The sequence below is a fragment of the Malaclemys terrapin genome, chromosome 9 (assembly GCF_027887155.1).
Source record: "Malaclemys terrapin pileata isolate rMalTer1 chromosome 9, rMalTer1.hap1, whole genome shotgun sequence".
In the NCBI taxonomy this organism is placed as follows: domain Eukaryota; kingdom Metazoa; phylum Chordata; order Testudines; family Emydidae; genus Malaclemys; species Malaclemys terrapin.
In genome coordinates this window covers 96,012,120-96,031,245 of record NC_071513.1, presented here as the reverse complement: position 1 = coordinate 96,031,245, position 19,126 = coordinate 96,012,120, and the positions used below count along the sequence as shown (strand labels likewise).

Sequence of the window (19,126 nt, the reverse complement as noted above, 5' to 3'; positions counted from 1 at the left end):
TTTCTGAGGGTGCAGGGTTCTGCTCATTTATACAGCCAATACAAGTACACCTCTACCCCGATATAATGTTGTCCTCAGGAGCCAAAAAATCTTACCGCGTTATAGGTGAAATCGCGTTATATCGAACTTGCTTTGATCCGCTGGAGTGTGCAGCCCCGCCCCCACAGAGCGCTGCTTTACCGCGTTATATCCGAATTTGTGTTATATTGGGTTGCGTTATATCGGGGTAGAGGTGTATCTTAAGCACTCCGAAAACTTTCTTTCACCCTGTTTTAAATTTACCAGATTTTTAAAAAATTGATAGGAGGAAAAAGAAATAGAAAATGCCCTAAAATATTACCTTATTTACCAAAAACTAGACCTCATTGAAATTGCAGCAAAAACCAAAACAATAACACAACAACCCCCAAACTCTGAAATCACGGTTTATTTTCTAAAGTGAACTCAGTGCTCATAAAAGGTATACGACAACAATGGAAACTGAATTTTTCAATTTTCCACTGCAAGAGGCAGCAGCATTGCAAGCTTCTCTTCCATTAGGAGTCAGACCTCATCTTAGGTCTCTGATCCTACATCAAGGGCTGCCCACAGGGAGGAGCTTGCAGGATTGGGGCCTTAAGCAGAGAAAGGGCAGTTCAGTCTTCATGCTCATTTGATCATTAGTCTTGGGAATGCCAACAAGGCGCTCACCATTCCACTAGGAATTACCACTGAGACCAGCAACTCACTCATACAGGCCAAAACAGCCATCAGACAGCAGTGTTTAGACCATCTTACCTGGGATGAATTTGAAGCAGTGACTCAGAGCAGAAAGCTTCTTTACCTCATTACTAATATTCTGAGCCATCCAGTATCCAAAAATTTGATTTTATAATAGAACTACAGAGGGACCCTCAACTACTGCTTTGTTGCACAACACTGTATTATTAATACATGACACTATATTATTACTAATACTCAGACACAAGGACCAGACCTATAATTCTCCTTCATTTTGTGGTAATCTACAGCAATCAAATAACTGAGCTTGTCCATCTGGAACCAATATTTGATATTAAATTTACAGATTGTGCTAGTGGTCAGTCCCATTTGTTGACAGCACAGCAGGGAGTGTTCCATTAAGGTGTAAATTCACAGATTTCCGTGATAATGCATCTGGAACAAAAAGACTGATGCAAGAAAGAAGAAAGTCATAGAAAAATGGGATGGTCACAGGCAGAAGGAGGGAATTACCACAAATAAAAGAAATAACCAGAAAAGATTAAACATATAGGCTTGAGAGACCAGAGAGAGCAAAAAGAAGAGAAAAAGGAGAGGGCACATGTTAACAAGAGTGGGAGGAAAACATATCTGCCTTTCATGACAAATGAATTTGGTGTTTGAAAAAGGTGGCAGTCTATTTGACTTAGAACAAGAATGAAATAAGACCATCAGAACAGCCATATTGGGTTAGACCAGTGGTTCCCAAACTTGGTTCGCGGCTTGTTCAGGGTAAGCCCCTGGCGGGCCGTGAGATGCTTTGTTTACCTGAGCGACCGCAGGTACGGCCACTTGCAGCTCCCAGTGGCTGCAGTTCGCCGTTCCTGGCCAATGGGAGTTGCAGGAAGCAGCAGCCAGCGCATCCCTCGGCCCACACTGCTTCCCACAGCCCCCATTGGTGTGGAGCAGCGAACCGCAGCCAATGGGAGCTGCGATCGGCCGAACCTGCGGACCCAGCAGGTAAACCGGCCCGGCCTGGCCCGGCCAGGGGCTTATCTTGGCAGGCCGTGTGCCAAAGGTTGCCAATCCCTGCTCTAGACAATACAGTATAGGGCCTGATTCCCATTCATGTCAATATCAAAACTCACCATGACTTCAGTAGTCACATGATAGGGCCAAAATATTGTAGTTTCAGTAGGTTTAACAGTACATAAACCTATTTCCAGAGGCTTGTAATTCTGTTGTAAAAATTCCTAAAGTCTGACACAGATGGAAGCTTTTACACATATTTAGGCCCTGAATGGGACTATTCAACATGTGTGAAGTTAAGCACTTGGGTGTTTATAGAATATGGGTCTCATCTTGAAATTACGTATTGGGAGGGGGGAGGAGGAACAGTTCAGCCTATTTTAGATGAAGGTTTAAACAAATATATTTGCCTGGCTTCACTAAATATTCTTTTAATAATCAAAAATGATTCAAAACCGACTTCTCTTCACATGTAAATTCAGGGCATTAATTTCTAATGCAGATTAATTGTTTTACATATATCTGGAAAGCCATTTTTTTTTTTAAATAACAAAGACACTTATTTAAAACACACATTTTTCTCAAAGAATGAGGGAGAGGAAGGGAGATAGAGAGGAGTAGCACAGAGAGCACCAAGGGAGAAAGGGTGAGCCTCGTTCTCCCCAACCTCACTAGTCAGTGGCATCGCCTCATCCAGTGCTCCCCCTCCTCAGTCTGTACCCTCTCCCACAAACATTACTGTGACTCCCCTCTGCAGATTGGCTCCCTACCTCCAGTGTGAGCCCCCTATCGCTAGCCTACTTCCGTAATCTGTGCCCTCCTTCCCTACCCGGCAACCCCATCTCTCAGTGCCACCCCCATTGCCAGCCTGGCACCACCCAGTCTGTGCTCCTTTTCCATCCATCTCCAGCCTGGCGCCCCTCATTTTGTATCCCCTTCCCCTCTCCCATCTTCAGCCTGGTGCTCCCCCCAGTCAGCGTCCCTTCCCCGCCCCCCAATCTCTAGCCTGGCACCCCCCCCCCCCCAGTCTCCATCCACTTCCCCCCATCTCCAGCCTGGCACCTCCACTCTGCATTGCCTCCCCCCCATCCCCTGCCTGGCGCCCCATCTGTGTCCCCTTCCCCCCCGATCTCCAGCCTGGCGCCCCCCATCTGTGTCCCCTCCCCCCCATATCCAGCCCAGCGCCCCCCCCAGTCTGCGTCCCCTCCCCACCCATCTCCAGCCCGGCGTCTCCCCCCCCCTCAGCCTGGCGCCCCTCCCCTCCCCTCCGGGATCAGTGCCCAGGAAGCTCCAGGCCCCCACCCCCGAGGAAGGACACGCCGCGCTCCCATTCCCACCCACTCTAGTCAGCTCCGCTTTACGACAGGCCCTAAGGCCCCTCGCGGGCTTTACGACAGGGCTCTGGTGCCGTACGGCGAGTCGGGGACGGCGGGGCCCCGAGCCGTGTCCGGTCCGGCCGTTTCCCGCCCGCAGTAGCGGGGCTCCGCCGGGTCAGTCATGGTGAGGGCGGCTCCGGATCCCTCCGTCCAGGCAGGCGGGGGCGAGGGGCCAGTCGCGGGGTGGCCCCGGGCGGGGCAGGCCGGAGCGGCCGTTAGTCCCGCTCTGTGGCGGCCTCACCCGCGAAGCGCGTGGGCCGGGCCGGGCCGGGCCGGGGAGCCCGCCCCTGCCGAGCGCCGTGTCCGGCTCGCGCCGCCGGCGGGTCGCTTGGGCCGCGGGACGCAGCTCGGGCGCCCTTGAGGAGTTTGGCTCTGCCCCGGGCCCTGCCTAGCCGGAGCGGCTACCGCCTTGTCTACACTACACCGGCGCCGTTACGGCGGGGCAGAGTGACACCGCAGTAACGGCTCTTACGCCAGCCGAGCTCGGGCCTGCCCGGGACGTGGAGTAAACTCTGCAGCCGCACGAAGGGCTGGACCAATGTAACTAGTCTGGTGGCAAATCCCACCTCCCCCAGCCCAGTGATACCAGGGCAAAATCTGCCTGTCGACCAGGCTTAACGATGTGCAGTCATTCCTGATCTTCAATGATCCCATTGCCTTCAGGGGCCTTACTCATCAGTTTAAAATTAAGCAGGGGAGCAAAGCAACCCTATGCTACAAACTTCTTCCAGTAGCGCTGTGTCAGTCAGGGGTGTGATGTAGGCTTGATTTAGGACTAGGGTGACCAGACAGCAAGTGTGAAAAATTGGGGGGGGGGGGGGGTAAATAGGAACCTTATAAGAAAATGACCCAAAAATCGGGATTGGCCCTATAAAATCGGGACATCTGGTTACCCTACTTAGGACAGACCTAGCTGTGCTGGCAAAAGCCTATAGTGTAAATGCAGTTATACCAACAAAATCATGCTTTTGCTGGTGTAGCTTGTTTGGCTCCTGGGTGTGTGTATGGAATAAGCTATTCCAGTAAAAGCACAGCTAGGAGCACTTTGCCAGTGTAATATACTGGTACACCTATACCAGTTAAGCGCACCTAGTATAGGCATGGCTGTGTAGATAATTCAGTTCGCCAGCTGTTACACAATCATCGCTTATCCAAAATAGGGCCATGTGTCCACATATCTCTTGATTTTCAATAATTGAACAATGTCATTATGATTTTGAGCATTCAGACCTATTGGATGTCCTGAATGATGTTTGGATAATTGAAACTAAACTGTAATATTTGATATTGCTGAAGCATTTTTTATCTGTGGAACTCGAAGCATTTTATAAATACCAATTAAGCCAAAAAATGCATTTGTGATTAGTGGAGTATATGTTTCAGAAACTATATTCATATAGGACTACTGAAGCTTTTCTATTCCCAAGAGTAACTATTAACATTGCTACCTGTAGTTTTGAAATACAGTAAGTAAGGCTTTAAAAGCTGCCAGCCAATGTGTGCAAGTTAACTGTATCTATCAATTATATTGCAATTTACTGTTTTCTTGTCATATTTGGAGCCATTTTAGTTTTAATGTATATATGTAATTAACTTGACTAAAGATTATTGCATTTTCATTTTTGTTAATTGATCGGTTACTCTTTCTCCCCCACACCTAGGCTAGTACTGTGATAGCGGTTGGTCTGACAATAGCTGCTGCTGGATTTGCAGGTTTGTCTCTGGTGTGAGGAATCTAACACTGGATTGTACTTTTCATTATGTGCTTTAATAATGGTGCAGTGTAAAATATACTATCAGTTCAGCACGACACAGTACATTATCTTTTAAGGGACACATACAGAGGAGTGGATTTGCTGATCTGATTACAGCCAAAGAAAATACCTAAATTTTTCTCTTTTTAGTCAGGTCAAAACCATTTTTGTCCTACATACTAATCTGAAAGTAAATTATTGTACTGAATTTCTAAATCTTCATGAAATTATGCCTTTAGTTCTGTTAATGTTAGTCATTTTCTTTAAGGTCGTTATGCATTACAAGCTATGAAGCAAATGGAACCACAAGTAAAACAAGCCCTTCAGAATCTGCCAAAATCTGTAAGTTTTGTTTTATCCATAGTACTTTTTTTCAACCTATGTTAAATATATTTTTCTGCACCTAATAGCTTCTCTCAGTCCCGAGTGAGAGGTTCAAGATGCTCTAATATAAATCGAGACAGACCAAACTGTCATCACTGCAGTACTGTATTACTGATTGGTGCTGTTAAATTGGGACAGAAGATCTCCAAATTGAGTGTATGAAACACTTTCACTCATCTCAACAATACTGCTGTATCAGTACCAAATTAAAGTGGTTGATTTGGCAACCTCACCAAATAGTTGAGTAAATAATAAGAAGCATCCTTGTACTCTTATAGATAGGAAAGCTCTGCAGCTATTAAAGAAGAAATGGTGATCTCTCCTTCACCTTCAATATTTATTGTTTAATTCACATTATTTTCCCTGTCAGTTTTCTTGCTAATGCATCTTCCATTTCAGGCCTTCAGTGGTTATTACAGAGGTGGATTTGATCCCAAAATGACCAAACGAGAAGCAGCTTTAATATTAGGAGTGAGGTAAAAAATCATTTTAATTAAAAATGTAGGATGCAGGAGAGAATACAGGACTAATGAGTTTAAGATCAGGGGTCTGATTTTTCAGAGGTACTGAATCCTCAAAGCTCCCATTGACTTCAGCATCTGAAATTCAGTGCCAAGTTAAATTAAAAGGGATTATCATAATGCAGAGACTGCTTTTACTCAGCTCAGTTTGCAAGACTGGCTACCAGGTCTTTCTAAGGTTGCATATATTAGATTGTTGATTACAGTATGTTGTACAAAGAAATATTACCTTTTAAAAGCCATTTCCAATTGGGGATTCAGTATTCAACCAAATTTTTTTTGTATTACATTTTTAACTTGCTTTAACACCCAACCTAAGTTTTCTGGCAATAAAAGAATGTCACTGTGCCTCTATATCAAAGCATGGACTATGATGTATTTAGTATTTCAGTACAAAAATTATTTTTGTTTTCGGTCACACATACTAAAAAAGTTAATGACTGGTGGTTGCCTTCACCAAATTCTGGGACGATTGACTTTGGTTTTGGCTGCAAAAGTTCCACAAGCTTTCTAAGCTTAGCAACTATGAAGGCACAGCCTTATTCAGAAAATTGTTTCATTTGAAGTCTATCTGGATTTTAGGAACCCTTGCCCAGACTGCTGCAAAGACTTAAGATGTAGCTATCCTCATTCCTATATTCGGGAAATGGCTACTGTGATGACTTCAACTGGCGGACTCTCACTGCATTATTAGCTAATGTACGTGGTGGCTCTCTCTGAAGCTGACTGTCATCTATTCTGTAACTGACTGACCATGGAGAGGCTGATAACTGCAGTAAACACATACTTTAAAACAGCAGCCCCCAAATTGTGGGGTGTGGCCCCCTAGGGGTTTGGAGGAACGTTTGAGGGGGGAGAAGGGATGATGGGGCTAGGCCACCCAGCCCTACTTTGCCCCCAGACCCACCCCTGGCCTCTGTCCCCAGCCTTGGCCCAGGCTCCTAGTAGTCATGGCCCAGCTCTGGGGAAAGGGGGGAGGGGGGGGGGATGTGATTTAAAAAGTTTGGGAGCCACTGCTTTAAGAAGAACCTCAGTGTGGTGATCAGAACTACTTGTATGAGTTAGGCACTTTTGAAAATCTTACCTCAACTCTGTCTCATTTTCAAAAGTAACTTGGGCACGTAGAAGCACAAATCCTATTGACTTTCTGACTCCCAAGTCAATGGGAGTTGGGCTCCTACATACCTTTGAGAATCTGGGCATAAGGTGCTTTTGAAAATTTTGCCTTGCCCTTATTCATTTTTTCACTGCTCCAGATTTGCATCTCATTGATCTTCCCAATAGCATAAGTCTGTGACATTATGCCTGATAAGAATACTTATTATTTGTATTGTGGTAGTACCTAAAGGCCCCATCAGACAGTGGGGCTCCATTTTTCTAGGTGCTGTACACACAATGAAGAGACTATCTTCCCCCCAAAGAGCTGAAATCTAAGTAAAAATACTAAGAATAAAAGTTTAGTAAGGAAAATCACACAAGCAGGCAGCCATAACTAAGTTTAGGGATTAAAATAACTAAATAGTCTTAAATGGCTTGCTCTCAAGGACTGTACACATATACCCACAAATGTTTACAGGATTTTAATTAGGTACAGTCCTAGGAAGGGTATGTGTTTTCTCTTTCAAATATGACTGAATTTCCAAGAAATAAGACCATGAAAAGTAATGTCAAGCTCCTTTTGACAGTTCTGCAGTAGAAACTGGTCAATGTCTGTCAGTGAAGCTGTAAAATACACACTAATGTTGGCATGATGGACTGAAGTCGTTGAACAAAGTAGCAACAGGAGAAAAAACTGCAGGGTAAAAAAAGCCTTTTCAGATTTCTTAACTTGCTGTGAACAATTGCAGTATGAGACAAATTATTCTTAATAATTGCTAATTTTTTTCTAATTTTGCAGGTTTTCAATTGTGTAATATTTTTAATAAAATTCCTGTGTCAGGTTACCTAACTCTGTTTCTTCTTTTTAAACTAGTCCTACAGCCAATAAAGGTAAAATTAGGGAGGCTCACAGACGGATCATGCTTTTGAATCATCCAGATAAAGGTATGTAAAACCAGTAGGGATAAGTCCCATTTGAAATAAATCAATTATTATTGTCCACCCAGTATATTTTTGGCCCAAATTAATGGAACCAAGATAATGAGATGTTTAGGGCATATAGGTAAATCATTCATATATTAACAAAAAAAAATAAAAAACCTGACTGGGAAGAAATACATCTTAAGATGCTTGAATCCTTGTATATTCAGAGGTCCCCTGCCCAAACATTTGAACACTATTAAGACTAATAGATTCAGCAAATTAACTCGTCTCTCATTACCCAATACAGCATATCTGCATTGACTTACCATATAAAGACAAAAAAAGTTCCTTTTCAGTGAAAGCCTACAGTGTGATTGTACAGCTGCTCCAACGCATGGAACTCCTATTTGGTTAGAATTGGGCCGTTAAGTCTTCAGAAACAGCAAAAAACTTAATATGTAGTATTGCTGCCTATGTGACGCTAATGCTGAGATTCAGTTAAGTACATGCCTAACTTTAAATATATGAATACTGCCTTCTCTATTCATCATAGCACTTAAACCCCATTGACTTCAATGAATCTAAATCACGTCATAAGAACGGCCATACTCGGTTAGACCAAAGGTCCATCTAGCTCAGTATCCTGTCCTCTGACAGTGGCCAATGCCAGGTGCCCCAGAAGGAATGAATAGAACAGGTAATCACCAAGTGATCCATCCCCTGTTGCTCATTCCCAGCTTCTGGCAAACAAAGACTAGGGACACAATCCTTGTCCATCCTGGCTAATAGCCATTGATGGACCTATCCTCCAAGAACTTATCTAGTTCTTTTTTGAACCTTGTTATAGACTTGGCCTTCACAACATCTTTTGGCAAGGAGTTCCACAGGTCGTCTGTGCGTTGTGTGAACAAATACTTCCTTTTGTTTGTTTTAAACCTTTGTCCTTTGGTACTTGGCAAATTGGGACCTTTAATCTTGATTTAAAAGATAAAATGGCCTCCTTGAAGTGACTGTGAAACTTCCCATCCACTTCTTTGCCTCTTTCCTCCTCCTCAAATAAAACTGGTCATCAGGACCTGCCTTCCCCAGAAATCTTCCAGCAAAGGAAACATATGAACTAAAGCAAAGAATACTGACCTTAGGAGACACTGCCCTTTGTACTCTAAAAGGGTCTATGCATCTTTTGGTAGGTGATCAAATCTAATTTTGGTACATTTAATCTACTAATCACCTGTATTTTACATTTCACTATTAAATTATTCCACCAGTACAGAAGCTTGGGTCAGGCCCTGCTGAATTAGAGAGACTGGTTAATCTGTGGACTCATTAGCTTTATATAAAATATGCAGGGAACATCCAAAACATTTGGAAAATAGTTCTGCATACCCCCTCTAAATCCTTGGTGACCCTATCAATAAATTCACCAAGTGACACAGGACTAGACTAGAAACCTAATAGAATTTAGGGTTTGTCTACACATGAAATTATTCCAGAATAGCTATTCTGGAATCACTATTCCTGAATTCTGAGTGGAGACATATTCCAGAATCAGTCTTCTTCCTGTCAAGCTTAATCCACTTTGTTGGAGTAAAAGCTGTTCCTGAACTCCATGTTTAGACAAATCTTAGTATTCTGCAACTAGTATCAGATGTCATTTGTCTATGAAGGGGCAGTGATGTATTTCTTTGAACAGACGTGCTCACATTTTTCTCCCTACTGGTACCAGTAAGCCAGAATTGGGCAATAGTGTAATAAAGTAGAAAAAAATTGTCTGTTTTTGTGACAAGACTGGTTTTTCTTCTAGGTGGTTCTCCCTATGTGGCAGCCAAAATCAATGAAGCTAAAGATTTACTGGAAGGCCAAGCTAAGAAGTGAATCTGGATATTTAGTTGTAAATTAATGGTTTAGTTTATGTATATGAATATCAGTTTTGATAACTGACCCAAGGAAAAGTTGACACCAATCTTTTTTACTTGATCAATGATTAAACTAATGCAGGGAACCCTCTCCCCCCCCCCCCCCCCCCATCTTGGTTGCATCATGTATATCTTGTTTTGGGGAGGGTGGGGGCTTACAAATAGTACTTTTCCAAAAGTGATTTTAAGCCACTATCTCTAGAAGTGGTACAATTTACCTCTAATTCAAAGTATTTTTCCTAGGATGACATGGGAAATACTGTGATTTGGTCTGGCTAATCTATATTCAGACAAACAGCCTGACAGTCTTGAGCACTCTGAAAATGTTGAAGTTCTGTTTAACCAGGTTCATCTGTTTGAAATTCATGCTGCTATGGCTTAATATCCCAAAGTTAGCAAGATGATACTAATAAGAGAAAAGGCTGGGTTGAAACTACCCAAGGAAAATCATGGGGATTTATTTGCACAATAGGAATAAAGCATTTAGAAATTCTTAGTTACATTAATGCGACATGTAAAATGGAGAAAGTGGAATGTACTGAATTCTCTTGTAAGATAACTTGTATTAACTTTCAAAAACAAGTTGGACATAGTCAGTGCTATTGATTGGTCTCCATGTATTTTTTTTACTTATTTCTACACTGGTTTTCATTATTTTTACTGATTCCACTGCATTTAAATAAAATGACAAACTTATACTTCTAGTAATAAGTACTAAAATTTCATAATATACTAAAGCCTTACAGTATATGATGCTTATCTTAAAAGAATAAGGTATAGTACTCTTAGGATAACAACACTGAAGTTTGTAGTAAGAGATGGAAAGTGGGAATTTTACTTGCATGAGCCTTTAAGGTAGAGGCTTAGATTCAAAGTTACAAGGACGACTTTTTTTTAATGAGAAATTGCAAAGGAGTTCCCCCTCTCCCCCCCTCCCACCCCCAAACAAAAACCTATCCATTTTCCCTTGGTAGAGAAAACATTGCTTTACAGCACAGAAGTTATGTTGTCTATACACGGACCACAGTTCACACAACTTTTAGCTTCTCTAAGTCTAATATGCTTGTATTGTGACCAAACTGAGGTCTTTGCAACCTCTCCTTGGGTCGCTCTGATCCCAATCTGCAAAAATGTATGTCTCACTGTGTATGGGAGTATCGCCACTGAAATTCTGTGCATTAAGAAATGAGCAAGACTAAATCAAAGATGGAAAACCAGAACTACTGAATTGTTTTTAAGAGAGTATTTAACAAAAAAAATATAGAAAACAAGAAGCATGAAGATCTATACAGTGCTTCAATCTGTTTGTCCAGGTATTTCCCAAACTAAAACACACAGCTCTGCAGGTCCAGCTGTGATATCTCAGGGTATTAAAAAATAAAAACATTGTTAATGGCTTTCAAATCTACCTCTACGCTTAACTCTTCTCCCCTATGTCCAGGATCACATTTTTCTAGATGTCATACTACATTCTTAAACACACATCAGATGAGCTCATCTTTCTCGCTTCAACAGTGCCATTGTGACCACCACTACCTTCCCAATTACTCCAGTTGTTTATTTTAGAATTATTTTGACTGCATACAGGTCTGTCTCATCTTACGCTGGGGTTACGTTCCACAGTCAGCGCGTAAAGCGAAAACCGCATATAGTCAAAATTACATTATGAATGTAATGGCGGGCGGAGTCGCCCGCACTACAGGAACAGTATTTAAATTGTTATTTTTCTTTTGTTTTTGCCGACCGCATAAAGCTGAATTCACGCATGTTAAATGCGCGTAAGATGCGACAGACCTGTACTTTCCTCCCCAACTATACTGTCACCGAATCCTGGTACTTTTTTCTCTAGAACATACTGAAAACAATCCATCCCTTCAGCTGAAATGCATACCTATGTCTTAGTTACCTCTTGCCTTGACTACTGCAGCCTCTCTAGCCTCCTTGTTGCCATCTCAGCTCCTCTTGCTATATAAAATGCAGCAGTTAAAATAACGTTACCCACTGCTCAGAGCATGTCATTCCGCAAATCCTTCGACTGGCTTGCATTCACGGAATCAGGTTTAAGATGGTCTTCTCTTTCAAGGCTCTGCACAACCACACCCACATCTGCTGTGGTATCTTTCTGCATCCCTCTGGTCCAAGTCACAAAATAGTGACCTCATTGCTCTGCATTTTCTAGTCCATATCAATATTACTCCAATGCCTGGAATGGCCTCCCCTATTCTGTGCCAGGCTTCCATCCTTTAAGTCCCTCTTTAAAAGCCTGCAAATGTCAACACATGTGAATGTGCCACTGTCAATACTTCCATCTATATAAAAATAAGTTATCACCTCCTCTAAATCTCCAAGGCCCTTCTAGTCCAGAGCATAAAAACGGTATTTTTAAAGCATCTTAACTTATGTTTTACAAACTCCTGTGTAGAGAGGTCAAGCTTAGCGTGTTATCTAGGTCTTCCCTAGGAGAGAACCTAGGGTTCATCTCAACCAGTTAATAAGTAAAGAGGTTAGTACTAAATTACAATGTCAATAGTCTGAAATATCTTGAGTTACTTTAACTAGGCCATCTTTCTGATTAAAGGAAACTAAGTAACCAATGGAAGATCAAAGTTTATTTTTTTCTACCAGCATACAAAAACATATTGCACATCAAACAACCAAAATAAAAATACTCTACTAAGGACTAACATATGTAGTTTATACAGAATAAACTTTCTGGAAATTGATCTTTTCAGTAGTTCAGGTTATGTCTTAATGGACATGACTAATTCAGCTTAGTGTTTTATCTAAAGCTATGTTTGATTTTTAAATACTGTACAGTTTAATAAATAAACCAAACAAAGCCTCAAAGTAGAACAGTCACTGCCAATGTCACCCAATATCCCTGCAGATTATGAGAATTTAACAAATGTATTCCAGTGGTCTGCAGTTTTTTTCCTCTACATACAGCATTTAAAAAACATGTATTAAAACAGACCAGTTTCCAGACTAAACTAATGGAGAAATTACAATTCAGTGCAAAATATTTTAGACTGCATTTCTTTCTAGTTTTCCTCAGGTGAAGAAGTGGTTGCATATTATTAAAAATGTAACAAAAGCAGCTAATGCTTTCATAAAGAATATTACATTAGGGATTCCCCCCACATCTTTGCCATATTTTGAAAACAAAATAACATTTCCTATAGCCAGCAAGTTTTTGTTTATTTAAATGTTACATATACTATCTCAAGGCACATCTGATGATATATTTATAACACAGTAGGTGTCAAAGTATGTTTAACATATGATTTCTTCAGGATCCCTCCCCTTTCTGAATTCCAAAATGGAGGAACTGAAAGTGCGGTGTCAAGACTGGCGATCCATATTCTATCTTTGGCAAGCTTATACAAGCACTATTGTAAAATGTAATGTAAAAGAACTGTAAACTAGGAACTTCAGTTTATGAAACACCATTCAGCACTGCTTCTTCCTGATTATTTTCTTCTTCTTGTATAGTACTTGACTTCTCTTCTTCAGGGCTAGGCTGTGGCTTAGAAGGTTCATCCGCAGATGCATCAGCAGGGCCATTTATTGCTTTTTCTGAAGGGCCATGTTCTTCAATCACATCTTTTGCCTTTAAAAGAAAAAAGATTTTAAAAACCTACTAGATACAACATGGAAAATCCCAATCGAGAGAGGGGGGCATAGTCCAGTGTGTTTTAAACATCAGAAAGGGAGCCAAGGTTACCTGAGTTCTAATCTTGGCTCTTGACACTAACTCCCTCATAGGAATTGCCATAGTGGATCAGACCAGTGGTCTATCCTGTCACCAATAGTGGGCAATACCAGGTGCTTCAGAGGAAGGTGCAAGAAACCCTGCAGTAGGCAATTACGGAATAATCTATCCCCTAAGAAAGTTTCCTCCTAATCCCCAGTAATGAGAGTTTGGCTTAAGTCGCATTAAGTTTTATATCCCTTTCAAATCTCCCCTACTCCTTTTTAGTATTTACTAGTATAATTGGCTATTGTTATCCAAAAAAATCTTACCGCGTTATAGGTGAGACCACGTTATATCAAACTTGCTTTGATCTGCCGGAGATCACAGCCCCGCCCCCCCGGAGCACTGCTTTACCACGTAATATCTGAATTTGTGTTATATCAGGTCGTGTTATATCAGGGTAGAAGTGTAAATGAATAATATCTTTTCAAATCCTGCTAAGCTTGTCATCTCAAATAAATGGCAATATTCTCTGTGTGGGTAGAAACGCATTTCCTTTCTTCAGTTTGATTTTGCCCCCTTTAATGTCACTGAATGCCCCCTTGTTCTGGTATTATGAGATGGGTGAATAGGGTCCCAGTTTACCATCTCTACACCATTCATTCTAGCCTCTGTAGCCTTATGCAAGTGACTGAATCTCTGCCTTAGTTTCCCCTATTTGTAAAATATATAAAAAAATAATGCTTATGACTCCTGTGAGATGGGTATTATTCATAAAGTGCTTTGAAGATTAAAAGCTTTATAGGTGGCACGTATTTAAGGAATTGGGGTAAGGACTTCTAATTTTAGAGTACTATGTTAGATGCAGTAAATTCAGCTGTTACTTATATGAAAATCTGCCTTATAATTCAACAACAGATGAACATCAACTGCTGTGTACTCAGTCACTTGCTCTTGTGATGTTATAGTCATCTCAAACAGTTGCCTCTTTACAAAAGATAAAGTGGTTTTAAAACACCAGAATCTTCAGAAAGACCACCTGATTTCATAAATATTCTGCAAAATTTACGATTTCATAATTTGGCTTGAAGATGGAAATAAAGTACTTTTGAGACCTATTTCAAATATACATTCACAGGATAAAAGTATATCTGCCTTGCTAGTTAGCAGAAACTATATTATCAATAGGGGTTTTCATTCCCCAACTGTGAAAGACTATGAGCATTCCCATCACTAAAGAAGAGAGGAAAACAAAGCAGCACATATTTTATAAAAAATGTTGAGTTTTCTTCCTTTGTTCTTACCATTTCGTTCTTGGTTTTGGCCAATGTTTCCCTTGGGAGGTTTCTTTGTCTACTCTGAGATTCAGCTCGCGATATGTAATCGGCTACTGTTACTGTGTAAGGGAAGAAAAATTAAAGATGCTGAAGCGTTATGAAATAATCTGGAAAATATTTCATATTTAACAGTGAGCTTATTTGCTACTGTGTCATTGTTTAGGATTTTCTGCTCTTTATGCATAAAATATAGATTTTTATAGCTGATAAATGTCTTATTTGTGAATCACCTAAACTCTTTGGGTGATTAAAAATTATAATTAACTTAACATTTAATTTATAATAATTTCATAGTAAAGATCAAATTCTGTCCTTGGATAAACATACATGGCTTCCACTGAAATGAGTGGTAGCTGAGCATACATCTGCTTCTGCAGGCAGAATTTGGCTGTAATTAGGGTAAAAAATAATTCTAGTTTGAGGTAGGTGTAGGCTAAGCAATCTGAAAAGAAGGACTATCACTGAGCTCTCTTCATGACATAAAACACTTTAGATTGTAAGCATTTTGAGAAAGGGAATTTGTTTATATTGGTACATTTTAGTGACTGGAAAGTGAAGTGGACAGCTATGGTACCATATAAAAAGTAAGGAAATTTCACTCTAGGGTATCCCATAAATAGATTGAAGGGAGATTAGAAACATGGGAGGAATAGGTGGATTTAGGGGAAAACAAATTTTTAAAATAAGTAGTATTAAAATATTTATTTTTTTGCAGAGTTCTTCATGAACTAAGCACACCCTCCTGCTATTTCCTGTCCACTCCTGCAACTCAAAGGCAACTCTGTACTTCTAGAACACACATTTGTGATTATACATTTTGAAGGAATAAACAATGAGGTGATGAACCTAAAGAAGTTACAGAATTCATCAAATAATCTATTGTATAACGATAATTATATTTAGCATTTGACAAACTCCAGCTAGTTATTTTTCTGGGTTTAATGGTGATAAAATGATAAGACCTATATCAGGGTCCAAAGCAAAATGTATTAATTTGGTTTCTATTCCATTACTATTAGACACTTCATAACTGGGTGCAACTGCTCAAGAGTTATCTAGTTTTGAGAACAATTCAGTTCTCAGTACCAGGAAAGGTGCTCCTTTAAAATACTACTTTACACCCAGTGATTTACATACATGCAATAGAACTACTTACATGAATAGTTATGCATGTACTTAAGACCTGTATGCACGAATATTCATCCAAACTGTGCAACAGTAAGAGAAACATTACAACTAAATGTCTCAAATGAAAACGAATTTTGTATATTGATTTTTAAACATCTGATTATTCCGTGAGCTTTTCTCATGCTCTCATAATTAAACTAATGGAATTTTAAAAAATCACATTACAAAAAGAAAAAAAAAAAAAAAAGATTCAGTAACATCTCTGCCGTAACAGTATCATTATAAGCTCCTTCCATTTATTCCCATTATATATTTATAAAAGAAAATTAGCAGGAGAGCATTATCCATGAGGACATTATAAAACCACATATCTTTCACTATTACTCTCACAACCCAACATGCTATTGCTCTGTCTTTTATTTTATTTACAAATATTTACTAATATAATCAAAGTTTATTCTGAACAATGGCAACAGAAAAGCACAGCCTTCATTCAACTTCTGAAATATGGGGAGAAACTAAATTGATTGAAAGCAAAATTGAGGGATAGTTTGGTGTTTTTGAGTTTTGAATAAAGCATGTTTCAGTTGAAGGGAAATGCTGTCATGGCATTTCAAATGTTAACTAATATCTTATTATATTTCTCATTTACAATAACCCTTTGTAAAGCTGAAACTGATTTTCTTACCAATCTACTTCCTTCTTTGTAAGTACACATCTATTTATTATAGGACTGAAGAATGCTCATAAAGTACTGGACTGTTTGGATTTTTTTTTTTTTTTTTTTGAAAGAGCACTGAAGCATGTGTTTTAGGAAAAACCTCCACATACGAACAATTACATGACCCTCAGCAAACAGATGCAAGTAAAACAGTCAAATTTTGAGCATAGCAGGCTGGAAAACATCCCTTTAAATTTACCAAAATGTCTTATGAATTTATAGTCACACATTTTCTAGAACAGGTAACACTGAAAATCAGAGAATTCACCTTTAAGATTTAAAGTGTTAGTACACATAAAAGAAATGCCTCAAATCACAGTACCAAAAAACCAGAAACATGCAATTTAATTTAAAATGTCTTTTTTCAATTTGTGGATGATTACTATGTCAATAAAAGTGAGGGACTGATAGAATTGGCTTGATACACGCACAGGGCAGGCAGATGTCATGTAAATTCCCTCACATTGTTCTGCCAATGCACCTCAGTACTAACCCATGCCACCGCTGCTGTTCCAAGCCATCTTCCTCTCACATGAAAACAGCCAATAGTGAAAAATTTAAAAATATTTGGTCATGTCACTTTCAGGGGGTTGCACAGGTGTAAGTGCAGAACGTGTCCCAGTATTCTTACAGAGATTGATTCTGAACCACTGAAATCAATGGGAGTTTAGCCATTGACTTCAATGGGAGCGCAGCATCAGAAGTATAAACTGTATTTACAAGTAAAAAATTAAATTTTAAAGGACAATAAAAGTTAGTTTCATTAGACAGGTTATGAATTAAATATGTTCTGTTGTGAGAATTGTTTTTTGTCTTGTACACAGTAGTCTTATTAGTTATTAAGTAATTTTTATTTACAGTAGTGCAGCTATATATATATATTTATAGATATACATAAACAGCAGACACATGACATTCTTTCATGCTTGTGATCTGAGGTTACCCACAGCTCCACTCGAGTTACCTGGCTGTCTATCTTCTGCCTGACCCCTGAAGCGACGCCTGCGGCTACGATTGCGTCGCTGGGGTTTTTTGTCACTATCATCTGCAATTGCAAAGTTTACCATGAACTATTCTGATGATAAAACTGTTTTTCTTCAGCAGTTTAAGGATGGGCACAGATTGCTTTTATTAACATGGAAGACAAAAGAAGATATACTGAAAAAATGGAATTTTGAATTGGAAGCATTCAAAATTGATTAGAAACTTAATCGTTCACAGTTTGGTCCAGATTCAGTAAAACACTCAAGCACGTGCTTCCCTTTAAGCATACACTTAAGTTTACGTTGCTGAATCAATGCCTACATGTGGTTTCTGAACATATAATAAATGAAATATAAACTGCTACTAGTCTACTAACAAGCTGATCATCGGCCCCAGGTCATTGGAAAGTTAAGTTTTCCTTACGTTTGCAGTAAGATTTGTCTGACCTCAATGTCACCACAAAACAGATACAAAACTTCAGTGGGTAACTTTATACTTTTGATATATGGGAGACAACAATTATATTCTGGATACTAGCCCCTTATTCTTCAGGGGCTAGTATCCCCCTGATACTAGCCCCTGGTATCAGGAAAACACCCCATTCAGGAAAGCACTTATGCAAATACTGATGAAGTGAATGGGGCTTATTCAGGGAAAACACTTAAGCATAGGCTGAATGGGGACAGACATAAACAGGTGTTTAAGTGCTTTCCTAAACTGAGGTTCAAGTTGCCAAGGGTTAAGGAAGTAGGATTCTGGCCCAAGGAGAACCATGAGTGCCTTGTTTCTCTAATTAGCCTCAGAAGGCACTAATTAAAACAGCAGTACTGACAGGAACCAAAGCAGACGCACAAAGTCTCTCTTAGCCAGAAATATTATGGACATGGTATAGGATAGCAGTAGAGATCAGTAAGAGAAGAAACCTCATGGTACTTCCATGGGTGTGGAACACTTTTCACCAAAAGAGAAAAAGTCAGATAATACATTAATAATTATTTTTTAACCAAAAACAGATTTTCCACTCATAAAAATGAACATATATTCCATTACGCTTACACAGACGATTCAGAACAATCTTTTGTGAGGTAACTCATTCTGTGGTTCTGTTTCCCAACTGATAACATACCTAAGCCATTCTCATTAACAGAAGCAGTGTCAGATTCGGTCATTCCATCCATCAGAACAGCATCTTCATCAGTCCTTCGCCTGCGTGACCGCCTACGACGGTTAGTACTGTGATGAGATTCACTGGCATCAGTGTCCACAGTCTGGTCTGACTCTGTGTTATCAAGTAAGCTGTAAGGGTTGCTGTCCGGATCTTTAAGCACTAAATATCATATGGAAAAGGTCCATCTAAGACAAACTTCAGTTACAAATAGTGGGTCATACTGATTTCATTATACATTTTAAAATACAAAAATGTATAAAATCATGCAGAACATTGCCATACATAACAGTTATGGTTTTATGCTAGTTACTCTGGGCTTTTTCACTAGGGCACCCCAGCACAGTAGAACACGTCAGCATATTATCAAGATACCCTCAATGTAATAATTTAAAA

At 39.9% G+C, this 19,126-nt stretch overlaps 2 protein-coding genes across 6 annotated transcripts in view; one reads left to right on the top strand and one right to left on the bottom strand.

Annotated features, from left to right (window-relative positions):
- The first annotated feature begins 3,047 nt into the window (after positions 1-3,047).
- DNAJC19 (DnaJ heat shock protein family (Hsp40) member C19) lies at positions 3,048-10,397 on the top strand. 3 transcript variants are annotated; one of them, XM_054040474.1, is made up of 6 exons: positions 3,048-3,228; positions 4,766-4,817; positions 5,127-5,200; positions 5,642-5,718; positions 6,346-6,462; positions 7,736-7,793. In XM_054040474.1, exons 1-5 carry the CDS (start codon positions 3,226-3,228, stop codon positions 6,455-6,457), a joined length of 318 nt encoding a protein of 105 aa, XP_053896449.1. In that variant the 5' UTR covers positions 3,048-3,225; the 3' UTR covers positions 6,458-6,462; positions 7,736-7,793. The 3 variants fall into 3 exon arrangements, with proteins under 3 accessions (XP_053896449.1, XP_053896448.1, XP_053896447.1); XM_054040472.1 differs by lacking the exon at positions 6,346-6,462 and adding an exon at positions 9,590-10,397 and having other exon boundaries at positions 3,053-3,228; positions 7,736-7,806; XM_054040473.1 differs by lacking the exon at positions 7,736-7,793 and having other exon boundaries at positions 6,346-6,697.
- Positions 10,398-12,292: 1,895 nt separating this feature from the next.
- The window catches only part of FXR1 (FMR1 autosomal homolog 1), a 66,230-nt gene continuing 59,396 nt past the window's right edge, over positions 12,293-19,126 (bottom strand). The window contains exons 14-17 of one of the 3 annotated variants that reach the window (XM_054040470.1): positions 18,692-18,844; positions 17,546-17,626; positions 14,700-14,791; positions 12,293-13,311 (exon numbers count right to left, since the gene is read on the bottom strand). In XM_054040470.1, coding sequence (XP_053896445.1) covers positions 13,138-13,311; positions 14,700-14,791; positions 17,546-17,626; positions 18,692-18,844 — 500 coding nt within the window. In that variant the 3' untranslated portion in view covers positions 12,293-13,137. Of the gene's footprint in view, positions 13,312-14,699; positions 14,792-17,545; positions 17,627-18,691; positions 18,893-19,126 lie in introns of all 3 variants that reach the window. The other 2 variants (XM_054040469.1, XM_054040471.1) reach the window with 2 other exon arrangements.